Below are 18,588 nucleotides of genomic sequence, written 5' to 3'. Positions count from 1 at the left end.
CTGAGCCAATCCATGTTGTCATATACCATCCATTCTCTGGTGTCAGGTTAGGTCCTGGGTTTAGGATACATTTATACGATAGAATAGATATAGAGAGTTGTTGCTGGTTGCATGCGAGAATCACAAAATTACAGGCAATTGCTGCCTACAGTTTTCAAAAATACATATGCAGGCAATCTGTTCTTAGAACTATGGAGTTGGCTTGGAGCAAAATCAGTCTTGTACTGATACAGCTGTAGCGTACATGCACTTGGCTCTTGAGCTACTAGTCGACTTTTTGTGTTATATAAATTAAAGTTATTGTAATTATTATAAATAAATGTACTCTAATGAAAATGTGAGTCTAGAAATTTCAACCGCTCCATGTCCGTATTTTGGGAATCCATAAGCCTACTAAACTCCTAATATGTTAGAAACATGCATGCATTTCTTGTCGCAAGTGTGCAGCCACCATATTGGATAAAGTAGGTCCGCTGCAGGACAGCACCTCGGGAATGTTTAACAGCACGATAACTTATTCAAATTAGGGCCCTTGATATCTGTGTCTTAGAAGTACAGCACTGGAAGCTTGATGGGAGATGAAAAATTGGCATGAATGACAGGGTAAATTAACTGGGATGAAGATCCTGTACTGATTCTTCTGACTCCAAATAATATGACTTTCATGTCCTTGCAGAGCCAACATGTGACAACCAATGTCACTGGTTTCTCGCTAATTTCACTGGGAAACAGAGCATTTCTAAAGCTCAGCTCTCAAATTGATTCTTACTATTTAAATTGAGGTTTAAGAAAATTAGGAACTGTTTGGTTGACAAATACTTTAGGTGTGAAAGCATTCATAATATTTCACTTCACTGGTAGGTTGCTGAGCCCTCTCTATGGGCTGAAATTTTAACATTTCTCCAATATTTGTGGGAAACAGCCTTGTAACTGCAGCATGGTGAGGTTCATTGAGACTGATATTGTGCGTAACAAGTATCTAAATGGGATAGATTTCAAATAGATCTAGCATCTCAAAACTTTTACATCAAGTGTGCGGCCCAGTAACTCAGTGCTTCACTGTGCAAACACACTGTTCAATTAAGCGGTAAGTTGATTTAGAGATTGGTCACCACCAGACCCACATAATAGGAAGTGGTAAGGAGAGTTGAAATATTTGCTCACAGGAATGAAGGAAGAGTCTAGAGCCATTGAAACCAATTACAGTGCTTGCATTCCAGTTTCGGTTTAGACCATTTAACTCCACAAAACCTGGAGCTGGAACCTGGGGCTTTTCTAGGCTGTATGACTCCGTATCAGAGCACATGGTTTGTATACAAAATAAGCCATTGGGGATCAAGTAACTCCGAAACAGGATAGCAATTTGTACTTAGGATCTGGAGTTTTCAGGACTTACAACTTATTAGAAGAAACAATGTCAGCATACCTGGGTTGTACCAAATATAAACACAATACAGCCCACCAGGAAGAAGAGGCAGCAATGCTGCCTATAAATCAGTATGGTCAGTACAATGCTGACATAGGAATTATGTCTTCCAGTCAAATATAAATGACTTCATCAAGCATTGTGCAGTTGATGCTTTAGGAAATATCATCATTTTAATTGAGCTTGTTTTAAAAAAAATTGTTGCATTTTTTTGTAAAGAATCTCAAATATATGAATAAATATAACACTATTATCATGGACAGAATACTTGTCATAATTTCACACTGTTTTGTGAGAAATACAAAAAGCTTACCAGTAATTTGAATTATGCAACTTAAGTAAGAGAGGGGAGTAGGAATTTTTTGCCAAAATAAAAATGTAATAATCAGATAATTTGAATTAAGTGACTTTGAATACTGAGTAACAGATTGTACAGCCTGGATTTTCCAGTAGGAACGGCGAGGCTATCTGCACCATGGACTAAATTGGATAGCAACTTCCCACGGCCAGACAAGCACAGTTGAATGCGGAAATCAGGAAGCTGATCAGGAAGTCCTCCTCCACAAGCTTTGTTTTACTGGTATCTCACTGAGTGATTTGGCATTAAAACACATGAAGTCCGTGAAGTTGCAGTATTTAACCACTAGTCACTCACTTGTCACATATTGGTTCTGGGCTGGAAGCCTACAGAAAGCTGCCTGCTCCTAACTTCACCTTCCCACATGGAACACGTCTTGGTGCTAAGATCGGAATCTGTGTGGCTCTATAGGATTCTTCAATCTGACTGGTTGAAGAAAGACGCTGCTGCTTGCTCTGCTCAAAGAGGTTCTAAATCCCCTGTAGAGGGCACAACACTGAGATGGATCTCTAATTATCGTAAGTCGGTGTTTAAAAAAAAGAGGAAAAAAACCTACTTGACCTCTTTCTCACCAGCACCTGTCCATGACAGTATAGGTAGTGGTGACCACCACACAGTCCTTGTGGAGACGAAGTTCCACCTTCACATTCAGGATATTCTCCATCGTGTTGCACTACCAACGTGCTAAATGGGATAGATTTCAAACAGATCTAGCAACTCAAAACTGGGTATCCTGTGGGACCTCAGTCGCAGCAGAATTGTATTCAACCATAATCTGTAACCTCATAGCCTGGCAAAATCCCTACTCTACCATTACCATCAAGCTGGGGGATGAACCCTGGTTCAAAGAAAAGTGCAGGGGGGCATGCACGAAGCAGCACCAGGTATACCTAAGAATGAGATGTCAACCTAGTGAAACTACAACACAGGACTACTTGCATGCAAAACAATGTAAGTAGCAGGTGATAAACATAGCTAAGTGATCCCACAACCAACGGATCAGATCTAAGCTCTGTAGTCCTGCCACATCCTGTTGTGAATGGCGGTGCTGGACAATTAAATAACTAAGCAGAGGAGGAGGCTCCACAAATATTCATATCCTCAATGATGGGGGAACCCAGCACATCAGTGCAAAAGGCAAGGTTGAAGCATTTGCAACAACCTTCAGCCAGAAGTGCTGAGTGAATGCGCGATCTTGGCTTCCTCCTGAGTTCCCCAGCATCATAAATGTCAGTCTTCAGCCAATTCGATTCACTCCTTGTGATATCAATAAATGGCTGAAAGCTATGGATACTGCAAAGGCTATGGGCCCTGACAACATTCGGCAATAATACTGAAGACTTCTGCTCCACAGCTAGCTGTGCCCCTAGCTAAGCTGTTCTAGTACAGCTTCAACACCGGCCTCTACCTGGCAATGTGGAAAATTGCCCAGGTATGTCCTGTCCACAAAAGCAGGACAAATCCAACCCGGCCAATTACCGTCCCATCTGTCTACTCCCAATCATCAGCGAAGTGATGGAGGGTGCCATCAGTAGTGCTATCAAGCGGCACTTACTCAGCAATAACCTGCTCAGTGACACTCAGTTTGGGTTCTGCCAGGGCCATTCAGCTCTTGACCTCACTACAGCCTTGGTCCAAACATGGACAAAAAGCTGAATTCAAAAGGTGAGGTGAGAGTGACAGCCGGTGACATCAAGGCAGCATTTGACCGAGTGTGGCATTAAAGAGCCCTAGCTCAATAGAGTCAGTGGGAATCAGGGGAAAACTCTCCACTGGCTGGAGTCATACCTAGCACAAAGTAAGATGGTTGTGATTGTTGGAGATCAATCATCGCAGTCCCAGGACATTGCTGCAGGAGTTCCTCAGGGTAGTGTCCTAGGCCCAACCATCTTCAGTTGCTTCATCAATGATCTTCCTTCCATCATAAGGTCAGAAGTGAGGATGTTCGGTGATGATTGCACAATGTTCAGCATCATTTGCGACTCCTCAGATACTGAAGTATGTCCATATGCAACAAGACCTGGGCAACATTCAGGCTTGGGATGGTAAGTGGCAAGCAACATTCAAGCCATGTAATTGCCAGGCAATGATTAGAATCTAACCATCTCCCCTTGACATTCAATGGCATTACCATTGCTGAATTCACACTATCAACATCCTAGGGGTTACCAATGACCAGAAACTGGACTAGCCATATAAATACTGTGGCTACAAGAGCAGATCAGAGACTGGGAATTCTGTGGCAAGTAAGTCACCACCTGACTCCCCAAAATCTATCCACAATCTACAAGGCACAAGTCAGTAGTGTGATGGAAGACTCTCCACTTGCCTGGATGAGTGCAGCTCTAACAGCACTCAAGAAGCTTGACACCATCCAAGACAGCATTCTGCTTGATTGGCACCCCATCCACCAGCTTCAACATTCACTCCCTCCACCACCGAAGCACAGTGGCAGCAGTTTCTACCATCTACAAAATGCACTGCAGTAACTCAACAAGGCTCCTTTGACAACACCTTCCAAACCCTCAATCTCTCACACCTGGAAGGTCAAGGACAACATTTGCTCGGGAACACCACCACCTGCAAGTTCCCCTCCAAGCCACACACATCCTGACTTGGAACTATAGCATCGTTCTTTCACTGTCACTGGGTTAAAATTCTGGAACTCCCTTCCTAACAGCTCTGTGGGTGTTCCTACATCACAGGACTGCAGTGGTTCAAGGAGGCAGCTCACCACTACCTTCTCAAGGCCAATTATGGATGGGCAATAAATGCTGGCCTAGCCAGTGCCATCCACATTCCGTGAAATAAAAAAACTACAAAATGTTTGTGGGCAACTGTAAGCATAATGAGCAGTGAGCGCTGTTTATTCACCACTGACTGCAAAATCTGGGTCATAAACTTCACCTATAAGGCCAAGAAGATGTCGTTACCTTCCAAGAACTTCTTTAGATTTGTTTGCAAGGCTAGCTTTAACACGAATAACATAGCTCGATCATCCTTTCAAACAAAATATGTTTAAATGCAATGTGCTTTCATCTTCTGGGAAGAGTGAATTGGTGGCTGATCCTTGGAAGCTCAGTTTTCATGGAGTTGAGAGTCACTGTCTTAGTGAACTTCAATGAATAGAGAGAAAAGGGAAGTCTCCTCTGTGTTCAGAAAATCATAAAGTTGCTCTCTGTAAATCTTCATCAAGCAAAACGGGAAAACTCATTATTCTAGATGTTTAACTGTACTTATCAATTTATGAAAGAATGGCTATATCTAGGATTTCCAAACAAGGGCTGAATGCATTTGACTTTAGAATGTACTTATGAATTTGTTTAATGAACCAAATCCTCTGAAGTGCTGAATTCTAAACACAAAATCTAGCAAGCTTTTACTCAGGTAGTAAGATCAAAAGCTGTAAAGATACAGAATTAGCAGAACATAGGCCTAATTTGCTTTGAAGTGAAAATATTTTTTCCAGTATACCTCGTCCATCAGCTGTGATACCAATTCCACTGCTGCACAGGGCCTGGAATTCAGCTGTAAAAGCAGAGCAAGAAGTTGGTTAATAACCATGAACTCGGAAAGCTGGAAATCCCCAGAATAATACTAGCTTTTCTGGTAATAAAATTGCTGATAGATAAAGTTTCAAACATGGTCATACTGATAAAATAAATAAAACATACAGAAATGCAAATGCTATTGTCAGCATCAAATCATCATTTGCAATTTGTATCTTAAATTTAGTGAAGGCAGAGTTAGATAGATTTTTGATAGACAAGGGAGTCAAAGATTACGTGGGGAACAGACAGGAAAATGGAGATGAGACCACAACCAGATCAACCATGATCTTATTGAATGGTGTGGAACAGGCTTGATGGGGCTAATGGCCTACTCCTGCTCATAAGGCCTAAATGGAGATTACAAATTAAGAATCTGCTGGATACAACAGTCACTCAGTGGGTAGAGACAGATCTTTATCAATGAGTAGCACATTTGGGTCAACACAATGGACAATGGTTATATATATTAATACTATATAAATAGATGGAAGTAAATATAAATTATGATTTTTGAAAAAACTTTAAACTGTAGGTCCAAAATTTGAAAGCAAGTTATATTATTACAAGTGGTCATTCTTTACATGTGATCCTTGTATCCACAGAACAATTATACAGCATTAAACAGCATTACCAGCAAAACACATTCTGTCTTCATCCTTACATGAGCACCAATCCAGTGCATTGGGACCAAGGCTGTAATTGGATAGTTTTCCTACATTATAATAGTGACTACACTTAAAAAGTGCTTCATTGGCTGCAAGGCCTTTCAGGATATCCTGAGGTTGTGAAAGGTGCTATATATTGTTACTTTCTTTCTTAGTATTCAGAAGAGGGTACCTTGTCTGAGTTCCCTTCTTCAGCCCAATGATACTGAAGCCAGTCGTGATATATTCACTTTACTGCTCAAGTTGAGGTTAGCTAACACAAAGCTCAGGGATGAATCTTGGTACATCTTGGTGGCTTAATATTACTGCAGGCATTGAGTTGCCTGGGAAAAAAGCATTCTAATATACAAGATTAATTTAGGACAGAGGCATTTCCTAAACGACCCATATTTAACTTTCTTTCAGGGTTTAATTAGCGCAAGTGTGGTAGAAACCAAAGAAATAGTTGTAAACAGACACTCAGGTGAAAATGAAATTGGGCCTTAGGCACTTCTAGAATTTAGAGATTAACCTGTTGAAGCCTTTTTTTCACCAACTGAAAGAGCATAGTGCCAATATTGGGTGGGGCCAATCACTGTATTTTAAATCATATGTAGAGGGAAATTGTTTTCAAATTTTATGAACGTTTAATAAAACATGTGAAAGTTGTCAAGGTGACAAGCCTGTGTTTGCAAACTTGAGGACAGACACAGGTGAGGAAATGGTTTTGCTTGGTAGCACAAAACAGGTGATAGTGAACTGGAAGCCTGTCTTACATTTGCTCGATTTTCTTTCCCATTGAAGTCAGGAAGGTAGGCCATTAGCTGGAGGGTAAAATAGATTACTGACTTGCTATTGCCAATTTTGTGCTACTGCTCAAAGCTAACTCACCTCCATTGTGATGATTCCTAGAAAACCTGAAGGGAACTGACAGTTTGAGAATATCGCCTATCAAGTTTCTTATAAACCCTGTAAAAGCCTAGGGTGCTGTTCAAGGTAATGAATTATAATTCACAGCGGAATAGCAAAAGCGGGCACCATATATTAGAATCCCTGGTCCTGCTAATATAGAAGTTTTAAAAATTAGTTATTAACACAGTTGATTACAACTATTTTCCAGATTGCCTCAGAAATTAGAAAATTGAAACAAAATGGATGGAAATTAATTAGCTGTGCATTAAGTGTTTATTTCCATTGAAAACAAAGAAAGTATATAGGGTATTTGTACCTTAAAGCCAATGTTTCATATTATGTAACTATTAAAATATTTTTTAAATACAGTCACACGTGTTTGAATGAGTCATGACTGCATTTTTCACATCTTTTTAAATCCTCCTGCTTTGGCTCCTGCCAAAATGAAAACATACCTGAGTTTTTCGCTGGACAAGGCTGGCATGGCTCTCCAAACCCATTATCTGGACTTGCACAGCAGCACTCTGACTTTGTCACTGCCCCATGGAATGCACGGACACACAGTCCCTTCTTAATTCCTCCATAGCATGTGCTGCGCATATGGGTGTCTAAAACGGTAAAAGAAAACACACTATAAAGAAGCATTCACAGACCTTGGATGCTGTTCACAATGTCTGGAATTTGAGTCAGGAAACTGTTTTTTTGAAGTTAAAAATTGTTATCAAAGCCCTATTCAGTGTGCTAGTCATCAAGACACAACTATTGCACTGGAGGCAGGGATCATCTGAGTAGTGTCAGAAGGACAAATGAGTTGCCTCAAACACACAGCACTTGCCTAAACATGGCATTGGAAACACAAATACTTTACCGAGCTGTCATTCGGTGTTCTGTCTCTGAAATACTAGTGAAAACATTGTTGAGCCTACAGCATTAAAAAAAAAAATTGCTAGACTCCAACTCTTCCAAAACTACTGATCATTTAAACAGAACAGAACTTTTCAATTATATATTTATTCCTGTTTGCTCTTTGCTTTTTTAAAAAAATGATCAAACTGCAGAATATTTGTGGAACTGTGTGGAAAATGTTAACACCACTGATACTTTTTAAGTACTGAAATGCATGCTGAGAACATGTTACATGAAATGGTGTATTTTATATACTGGAAGCAAGCAGTGGGTTTTAATGGATTTATTTTTACAGTTTGTGTAAAGCATATAGGTCAAGCAGAGTGTTGAGAAACAAGGCTTTAACTAATTCACAATAGAGCAAAACATTCTAATGAGAGAATGTTAGACCACAAATGACAGCTCCTGAAGTCTCCCCGAGAGTCTGACCTATGTACCTATTAGACATCTGGTTCAACTTTTACAGCTCTATACAACACTTCAGGGAAAATTAAGGCATTCTTCAAATATTACTGCAATCCTCATGAAGTGTTGCTACATTCCCAGCTGATCCTCTTTTTTATGTGTTGTGTTTGTTTTCAGGCATTGCATTGTCAAACAAATGGTTCCTAGAAATAAATGATCCTCCGTTGAATGCTGACTACAGTGTTGGAGTGCCAAAGGGGCAACAGACAGAGAGAAAGTGAATGGGGGCCTTTTGTAATATAACCCATCCAAGGCACTCAGACAAGGATTTCAGCATTAACAGTTTTGGTAAATGTTCCATTCCAAAGACAGTTCAGAATCAATGCTTATCATTAAATTGCAGTGGACTTGTTCCACCTGTCTGCTGCCACCTTTCATATTATCAGAAGCACAAAAGGAAGATCTGTTTTCAGGAATTTGATGATATGACTCTTACACGCCTGACAGCACAAGTTAATTTGCAGTTGAAGCACAAGCTGATCCAGTTTATGAAATCCTATGAAAAGATGCGTTTTGGACATTAACCAGGATGTGTCATCGTAACCAGCTTCAATATGATTATATGACAATGCAGAGGAAAATTAACAATAGTTATTAGATCCTATAGGTTTCCTTTTTGATTTAGAATTGAAGTTCAATGACCAGTTTTAAGCTCTCTGCGATTAATTATATGAAACTGAAAATAAGCAGTGCATAAACACTGATAATCAATTTTCTCAATTTATCTGTCGTGATGATTTTACAAATAAGGAAATGTTCAGTATGTCAGAAACTTTAATCGCTTTTTCATTCATTTATTTCAGTTCTGCACTTTTTTCCAGGAATGTGTGGGTCTGATTATATTCAAATAGTCTAAGCCGAAACACAAGGGATTTCTAAAATGCTTCTGAAGCAATCTGAATTCCGAAAAGGTCTGAATCATGGAAAGTTCCGGCATACTATGAAAGAATGAATTGAGAATGACAGGAATGACAGTTCTTCCTCAGGTCACTGTCTGGAATTATATAGTCTCTCTTACCGACACAAACCCGCCCATCCACACCAACAGCGAGGCCTGGAGGGCACTCACACCTGAAAGAGCCTTCAGTGTTGATGCAACGACCATTCATACAGATTCCTGGTGTCTGGCATTCATCAGTGTCTGAATAGAGAAGCAGAAATCATCATTACATTCTCAATATCATTATTTCAGCTGACACAGAATGATGAAAGCTGTTCTCTTAATTCTGTTAAAAATTATTTTCTTGTTTAACCGCAATCTGTTTTATTATCTCTTAACTGGCACCCCATTTTAAAAAATGCTCGGCTCGCTAAGTTTTCATACTGAAATCCAAAATCATTGAAAGTGCACCCCACATACATTATGAAGTTATCAATTAGAACATCTTAAGGGTAGGGCAGCATGTGACCCACACAAAGGTCTTTGTTTTGGCAATACCTTTATTTACACCCTTTCTCATTGTAGGCTTCTCAATGATAATACTCTACGCTATATATGGACTCTCATCACAAAGCTCTTAACTGCAAACTGATACTTATAAGGCAACTGGATATTAACTTTTAACTTCTCATGTTAATTTTATATATCACAGGAGACTCATTACATTGGGCCAGAATTTACTGTAAAAATAACGGTCAGACGAAAATGGCGTTCTTTGTTATTTATGGCAAAGTGGACAGCTACCACAGGTAAACAAAATGCACAGTTAAATGCAAGTTCCATAAGCTGCTGTGTGAAATGCGTTGCTTTGTGCAAAAATGGCACCTTGCCATCTAGCTCTACATTTAAAGGTGTGAAGTTCCTGTACTTATGTTGTACATACAAACTAAACTCATCAAAGAAAGTTAGGGCTTATCCATTCTAATGTAAGTATCCATTTTAATGATGTGCTAAGCCTTAATCACCCCTAAACAAGCTCTTTGCAGTCTCTTGTGGAGCAAATGGTTAGCATGTTTGGCTATTAATCAGAAGATTGGTGGTTCATGCCACCCAGGGCAAAGGCTTTCACTGTTTTGTGTCAGTTGTGGCTTAGTTCGTAGCACTTTGCCTCTGAGTCACAAGGTTCCAGGTTCAATTCCCATTCCTGGATTTGAGCACAAATATCAAGGCTGACACTTCAGTGCAGAACTGAGGGAGTGCTGTCAGAGATGCTGGGCTGAATTTTGCCCTTGGCGGGCGGGTGGACCGACTCGACGGCAGGTGGGCAGCCGATCGCCGCCGCCGAAACGGGCCCCGCCACTATTTTAAGTGGGCGAGCCAATTAAGGCCCACCCAGCATGACGCCTGACGGGAAGCGCTATGCACTTCCTGTGCGGGCTGGGGGGGATTCTCCCTGAGGCTAAGTGGTGCCTCAAGGAGATCACTGAAAGGTTTTCAAAGTTTAAAAATAGAAAAATAAAAATATCATTAACATGTCCCCCTCATGTGACAATGTCACATGAGATGGGACATGTTAATAAAGTGCACTAAAACTTTATTAAACTTTTTTAAAACTGACATGAAATCTCATCCCGCCGGTGGATGAGGTTTCATGTTTTTTCAGAAGCCCGCTGGGGCTCCTGGCCTGCCCACCAACCTTAAGGTTAGACGGGCAGGGCCTTTAATTGTTTTAATTATCCTGTCAATGGCCTCAATTGGCCATTGACAGGTTGGTGGGCGGACAGCTGATTTTACTGTGCCCCCGCCTTCCTGAAGATTTAAATGGGGCGGGATGATGTTGGGAATTCCCCCCGACGTCATCCCGCCTCATTTTCGTGTCGGTGAGTGGGCCCCGCCCCCTTCTCGCCGACAGAAAAATTCAGCCTGCTGTCTTTCAGATCAGACATTAAACTGAGGCCCCATCTGCTTGTTTGGGTAGATGTAAAACATCCCGAGGCACTATTCTGAAGAACAGCAGAGAAGTTACCCCAATGTCTTGGCCAATATTCATCCCTCAATATTTAAGACGTAGGTTTAAAATTCCATACATGGACCATAAGACAAATAAAGAGGAACTTTAAATTGCAAGAGCAAAAATAACTCTAAAAAGTGACATCCAGAAAGAAAATACCAATAGTTTAGCATTCGATCAATGCCAAAAAACTACAGAGATCTCTTCTAGACAGCAAAATGGAGGGCAGTAGAAAGAGGGGTCGACCTAAGTGTAGTTGGATGATGGACATCACAGAGTGGTTGCAGATCAGCCACAGTGGATGTGTAAGGGTGATGCAAGTCAGGGGAGCATGACATACCATGACAGCAGATCCCCTCGTAGGAATGGCTACAAGCTGCAGGAGCAGTAGCAGCAGCAGCAACATCACAAAATAGGTAATCTGGTCATGAACACATTGCTGTTTTATGGTTGTTTGCTTTGCACAAATTGGCTGCTGCATTTTCTACATCACGACAACGACTACACTTCAAAATACTTAACTGGCTGGAAAGTGCTTTGAGATATCGGCTGGTCATGAAAAGTTCTTAAAAAATGCAAGTCTTTCTTTCAAGCCTTTCTTTTTCTCTGGCACAGAAAATTACAGTTTAAAAGTGTGAAGCTTCATTCCTTCAGCTTTTAAGCGTTGTTTCAGATTTAGAAAAAAGATTTAAATAAAACTTTTTAAAACTTTTTTTCTGTCTCTTTTATCTCTCTCTTTCTTGTCCAATCTTTCTTTCCCACTCTTTATTTTGTTTTCTGCACCTGATTTGAATTCACTATTCTAACTTGTACGTCCTGGACTGGATTTTACTCTTGTGTCAGGCTGGGAGGTGGAGGTGGGGCTGGGGCCCGTCAAAATGGTGAGGGAAGATGTCAGGGGGTTGTGGTGGTGAAGTGCCTCTCGCTTTCCTGTACCATGTATTTTACTAGTAGCGGGAAAGGTGGAGATCAGTCCTCCCACCCAGAAGCCAATTTTGTCACTTAGGTTGTCAATTAATGGCCTCTTCCAGCTGCCACTGGAATTTTACTAGTGGTGGTGGGCACTTCACCACTTGGTGTGAAATCCTGGTGAACTCTGGCAACCTCCCTATGGGTTCACGGGGCCTCCTAATTGGGCACTCTGTGGCACATGGCGGATCCCCGAGTGGTACTAGCCGCCCCCATGGCAACACCTCCTGCTGCCTTCACCAACCACTCGATGCGGCAACTCCAGACTCAACTCAGCTAGTTGCGTGGGGAATGTCCATTGCTGTGTCCTCTCAGCTGGGTGCAGTCCTAACAGTGGACACTGCTCCGGAAGGTGCTGCTGAGATTGAAGAGCTCTCTCTGGCCACCTCCGGAAGGCTCCTATATTTTAAAGGGACAGGATTCCTGACGGCAATAAGTTGGTTGCTGAATGGGCCTAAAATGTGGCTGAGATGGTTTGCCCCAATTTTCCAGCCTGTTGCTGGGATTCCTGCCACCAGGACTAAATTTAGCCCCTGATTCTGACTATGTGATATTTCTTAACAAACCTTCAATCTGATTGGTTAAGGAGAGACATAGTTACATGCCTTGTTCACACAGGTCCCAGATGACCTATGATGGGCACGAATCTGAGAGAGGGAGAGAGTGAGGGAAAAAGAGAGAGAGAATATACGGGTGGGAACTCGTACTCGAATTAAGAAGATGTAGTTTGTGAGGATTTAAATGGGGGATGAAAGATTTGTCTAGCTTTGACTAGAGGGAGGAATCTCCAAGGTAACTCTTGTCATGAAAATTAGTTCAGGGATTAGAAGTTGTCTGGCTGGAAAAGGGAAAAGGAAGCAAGCCATTGGGAGCTGAGAATAGCTTTGGACTTGTTCTTGGAGAATGAAGTGTCCACTTAAGGAATAGATTGAAGTATACCTGTGGAGGGGGATCTTCAGTCATTTTAAAAGTTAAGGAGGGAACTCTTTTGTAACTTAGAGTATAAGTTGCTTACTGAAATAGTGGCTAGAATTTTACACTCCCCCCCATTCCCCCCCGCCCCCCCCGGCCACCGAAACCCTCCGGCAATGGGAGCGGTGCGGGGGGGAGTGACCTGCCCTAATGGGGCAGAGATTTGACGCTGGGGCAGGCAAGGCCTCAGGCAGGAAGCCTGCCCTTAGCCCAGTTGAAGTCCTTAATTGGTCAATTAATAGCTACTTAAGGGCCGTTTCCTGCCTAGTTTCAACTTTTAGGCTGGCGGCAGATTGAAGCTTTCTGGGGGAGATCCAAAAATAAAGTAAGTTAGATCTCAGGCAGGCGGGAAGGGTGGGGGTGCGCCTCCATCAGAAGCCCCCTTCTGACTGAGGGCACCCTCTCCTTAAGGTCGGGTGAGCTCCGGATCTCCCTTGCCCCTGGCCTATCCCCTAAGATCCAACTCAACACCCCCACAACCCCCTGCGACCCCCCAATCCTTCTCTACCATCCCCGCCCTGGGACCCCTGACATTTACCTGGGTCTCCAGTTCCCCGGACTTAGGCCGGGATTTTCCAGTCCCATCGCAGGTGGGACCCGCCGTGGGCAAGTTGGCTCCCCAGCCAGAAGTCTATTGACTTGTGGTGGGATTGGAAGATTGCGGCGGTGGGTGGGTGCGGGAAATCCTGCCGTTAGTTTCAGGCAGCTCCGTGCAGTTCCTCTTTTGGCCACTGCAGTGCTGTTGCTTCAGGGACTGTTGAGTTGCCAGCCAATCAGATTGGCCATCAGCTCTCCAAGGCAGGGCTTCCTCCTGAATGAGAGGCGGAAGTCCCGCCAAATGACAATCAACGCTTATTTGAGTGTAAAATGGCTGCGGAGCAGCCGAAGTTGGCGGGTATATTTTCTGCGCCAACTCTTCGGATGGCGGGGGCTCAGCCATCCTAAAAATTCAGGCCTGTGTTTAGTCAGTGTTGCTTTTAGTTTGTTTGTCGTAGTAGAAATCTTAAAACTTGAAATCTTGTCACGTGATTCTTTTAGTCAGTCACTGGAAATTCAAGTACCATTCTCATAGCTTTCAGTCTCTAAAGGGATCATGACAAGTACATTAGCCATGCACATGATAATTGGCAACTGTTGGTATGCTTTGTTTATCTTTCAATTTTAATTAAAAAACACAACACAAAAGGCCACAACATTCTTAGAGATTGCAGATACAGCATATGCTGTAGGCAAACTTTTCCTGGCAATCAACATTTCAAAATATTTGGCAGTTCAGGCCAAGACCTCCATCAGCTGGCAGGCCAGAATGCCTATTGTCACTATGCGCATAGCCTGCCAGCAACCTAGGTGATCTCTTCCCCTGGTTATGTCTCCTCTGATACGAGTGACCATGTTTGAGGCAGACAGAAATTCCACTCCTAACAGGACCCATAGAAATGGTAAGCATGGATAATGCCAGGCATATTCAGTTCCCAGCTTAATTTACAGTCTGCTGTCATAGTCCTGGCAGGTGTCAGCAGGAGTGGGCCAGAATGATCTTGGAACTTTGTTCCCCGATGGTCCTGCAAATATTTATCATCATTATTAATTTAAGTAGTATTTGGACATCTGACTAGACAGCTGTGCAGTGCTTGCAGTAATAATTCAGGGCTGCCAGTCCGCAATGCTCTAAAGCAAGCAATGGTTTTAAATTACGACTGTACCCTGCTGTTCTAAAGTTCTAGGTATTTTAAAGACAAATAAATATAGCTGTGTTTATTTGTGTCACTACACTAGAGGGAGCACTTCCTGTACAAGTGCAGTTGTAGTGTCAATCTCTCAGTCCTTTATTGTTTAAAGTGAGAAATGCTTTTGGTGCAGGTCTGCTCTCTGTCACTGAGTTATGCATTTTTTTTGAAAGTTGGTGTGTTAGAACTATCTCCTTTCCAACAAACATTTTGGAGCTTTATTTATGATGGAGAGTTTTATATAAAGCAAATATTTGCAAATTATTAAATAAAGTAATATTGTTTTTCAAATAATTGTTCCAGCAGTGAAACCAAGATGCCTTGGAGTGACAGGTAGATATTTTCACCCCAGCAATCTATTACAAGTTTCTTAAAATATTTAAGGAAAAAAATAATCACTCCATGCGGGACTCAAAATGATAATCCTGTGATTAAGAGTCCCATTATCTAGCAATTGAGCTAGCCAGGCTATGCAGTTCTCCGCGCTTGTCCAACTTCACTTGCAATAAGGTTACATTTATTTGTGCCTTGTGCGTTCATTTACAAAGGCATTCAGAGGTCTGAGATCCAAGCAAAGACAAAATCCTCCCATTATTTTCAGGAGTAATTGCAGTAAAACATATTTTCTTAAAACAGCGGCTCCTGCTGCCCACTGATGGGAAAGGCGTCAGGAACAGTTGTGTATGCGCCAGTGGCTGCAGTGTGGGCGAAGTGCACTTGTGCAATCGTTCCTGATGCATTTCCAGTCAATGGCAGGAGTTGCAGTGAATAAATATCAGGTTCCCATTCCTGGATAAACGAACCCAAACCTTCTTTGAGTTTTTTCAAACTTATTTAAAAACGAGTGCCAGACATTATTTTAGGCTTACTTTCAGGCAGTAATTATGCTATCCATGAACAAAGAAACAGCCATGGAAGAACAACCATCACAAACCACCTGATCTATATAAAACGGAAAATATAAGCATGTGCTTGACATTAACAATTTTGCTCCAAAATGCTAACATAAAATCATGGTCTTCATCTGGGGGGGAGAGGCAAGCTAAGTGTTCCTAAAGAGTTGATAAGTTTGATTTTAAACAAATAGTGATTAGATGCTCCCACTAGCCTTTGAGAGGATTGTGATGCTCTAAGTTCGAGCTTTCCAGTGTGGATATGACTTACACGAGGGTGAACTTCAACTTCAACAAAGACACAAAATGAGTAGTAGCGGATCGGCTGCCTGTTATACACGTTGCCTGATTTTGTTTTCCATTCTTGCTTGTTTTTTGATTAGCCACAGTTGAATTTTATCCCCATGATTGAGAAATAATCTCATTCATAATTAAAGCAATATTGTTTTATTTCATTCTGCTACATACCGATGCAGTATCGCCCATTGGGTGCAAGCACAAAGCCAGGCTTGCAGATACACTTGAAGCTTCCATCCTCATTGATGCACATGCCATTCAGGCACATGTTGGTAGTGGCACACTCATCGTGGTCTGTAGAAGTGCAAAGCAATCATTAGTCCTTGGCAGCTTTGGTTGTAGCAGTGCATTTAGTTTAAACTTCATTCCTGTTGAACCAATGAGTGCAATTAACAGGTTTTCCACAAATTACAAGTGACATTTGTTATTACCGCCTTCCTCCAATACAAGGAGACTAATGTAATTTTTTTAAGCAAATTTGTGGAATATTTTATGCAGGAAGTGATTATGAAGTAAATGCGATGAATATGTTCTAATTATTAAAATATTGTCAACGACACAAATATTTTGAAATTATTTTGGTGGCACCCGAAGATTAGACAGCGTTAGTGCATACACTTGCTTTTCCATAATAGTGACAGAAATCGGTTTGATCCCCCGCTGATAAGCTTGCTTTGAGAAGATATCCACCAGAAGACAAAGGATGGATGGGGCATTGTTTGGGAACAACGCAGAGGCTGAGCATCAACTCGCTGACACTTCCTCCTACCTCCCCCTGGACCATGACCCCACCACTGAACATCAAGCCATTGTTTCCAGGACTGTCACTGACCTCATCTCCTCTGGAGATCTTCCCTCCACAGTTTCCAACCTCAAAGTCTCCCAACCTCGGATGGCCCGTTTCTACCTCCTCCCCAAAATCCATAAACAGAACTGTCCCGGCAGACCAATCGTGTCAGCCTGTTCCTGCCCCACGGAACTCATTTCTTGCTATCTTGACTCCATTCTCTCTCCCCTTGCCAGTCTTTTCCCACCTACATCCGCGATTCCTCTCACACCCTACATCATATCAACAAGTTCCAGTTCCCTGGCCCCAACCGCCTCCTCTTCACCATGGACGTCCAATCCCTCTACACCTCCATCCCCCACCGGGATGGTCTGAGCGCTCTCCGCTTCTTCCTCGAACAAAGACCCGAACAATTCCCATCCACTACTACTCTCCTCCGTCTGGCTGAACTTGTTCTCTCACTGAACAATTTCTCCTTAAACTCCTCTCACTTCCTCCAAATAAAAGGTTATGGGAACCGCATGGGCCCCAGTTATGCCTGTCTCTTTATGGGGTATGTGGAACATTCCTTGTTCCAGTCCTACTCAGGCCCCCTCCCACAACTCTTTCTCTGGTACATCGATAACTGCTTTGGTGCCGCTTTGTGCTCTCGTCTGGACCTGGAAAAACTTATTAATTTTGCTTCCAATAACCACCCCTCCATCATTTTCACATGGTCCATCTCTGACACTTCCCTTCCCTTCCTTGACCTTTCTGTCTCAATTTCTGGTGATAGACTGTCCACCAATATTCATTACAAGCCTACCGACTCCCACAGCTACCTTGACTACAGCTCCTCACACCCCGCTTCCTGTACGGACTCCATCCCATTCTCTCCGTTCCTTCGCTTCTGTCGCACCTGTTCTGATGATGCCACTTTCAAAAACAGTTCCTCTGTCATGTCTTCCTTCTTCCTTAACCGAGATTTTCCACCCACAGTGTTTGACAGGGCCCTCAACCGTGTCCGGCCCATCTCCCGCGCATCCGCCCTCACACCTTCCTCTCCCTCCCAGGACCATGATAGAGTCCCCCTTGTCCTCACTAATCCCCCCACCAGCCTCCGCATTCAAAGGCTCATCCTCCGCCATTTCCACCAACTCCAGCATGATGCCACCACCAAACACATCTTCCCTTCACCCCCCCAGGCAGCATTTCGCAAGGATCATTCCCTTTGGGACACCCTGGTCCATTCCTCCATCACCCCTTACACATCAACCCCCTCCCACGGCACCTTCCCATGCAACCGCAGAAGGTGCAACACCTGCCCTTTACTTCCCCCCTCCTCACCGTCCAGGGGCCCAAACACTCCTTTCAAGTGAAGCAGCACTTCACTTGCACTTCCCTCAATTTAGTCTATTGCATTCGCTGCTCCCAATGCAGTTTCCTCTACATTGGAGAGACCAAACGCAGGCTGGGTGACCGCTTTGCAGAACACCTTCGGTCTGTCCGCAAGCATGACCCAGACCTCCCTGTCGCTTGGCATTTCAACACTCCACCCTGCTCTCATGCACACATGTCCGTCCTTGGTCTGCTGCAATGTTCCAGTGAAGCTCAATGCAAACTGGAGGAACAGCACCTCATCTTCCGACTAGGCACTTTACAGCCTGCCGGACTTAACATTGAGTTCAACAACTTCAGATCATGAACTCTCTCCTCCATCCCCACTCCCTTTCCAATCCCCCTTTTTCTAATTATTTATATTTTTAAAATATATTTTTCTTTTCCCACCTATTTCTATTATTTTTAAATGT

The 18,588-nt window shown here is 42.6% G+C and overlaps 1 protein-coding gene across 1 annotated transcript in view; it reads right to left on the bottom strand.

Annotated features, from left to right (window-relative positions):
• fbn2 (fibrillin 2) overlaps positions 1-18,588 on the bottom strand; it is a 401,654-nt gene that overhangs the window by 189,300 nt on the left and 193,766 nt on the right. Inside the window, exons 14-17 of the mRNA XM_078568999.1 lie at positions 16,183-16,305; positions 9,281-9,403; positions 7,347-7,499; positions 5,259-5,312 (exon numbers count right to left, since the gene is read on the bottom strand). Coding sequence (XP_078425125.1) covers positions 5,259-5,312; positions 7,347-7,499; positions 9,281-9,403; positions 16,183-16,305 — 453 coding nt within the window. The remainder of the gene's footprint in view (positions 1-5,258; positions 5,313-7,346; positions 7,500-9,280; positions 9,404-16,182; positions 16,306-18,588) is intronic.

This window comes from Cetorhinus maximus, chromosome 2 (genome assembly GCF_964194155.1).
Source record: "Cetorhinus maximus chromosome 2, sCetMax3.hap1.1, whole genome shotgun sequence".
NCBI lineage: Eukaryota > Metazoa > Chordata > Chondrichthyes > Lamniformes > Cetorhinidae > Cetorhinus > Cetorhinus maximus.
Note: the sequence above shows the minus strand (reverse complement) of the source record. Positions and strands in the feature narration are given on the sequence as shown.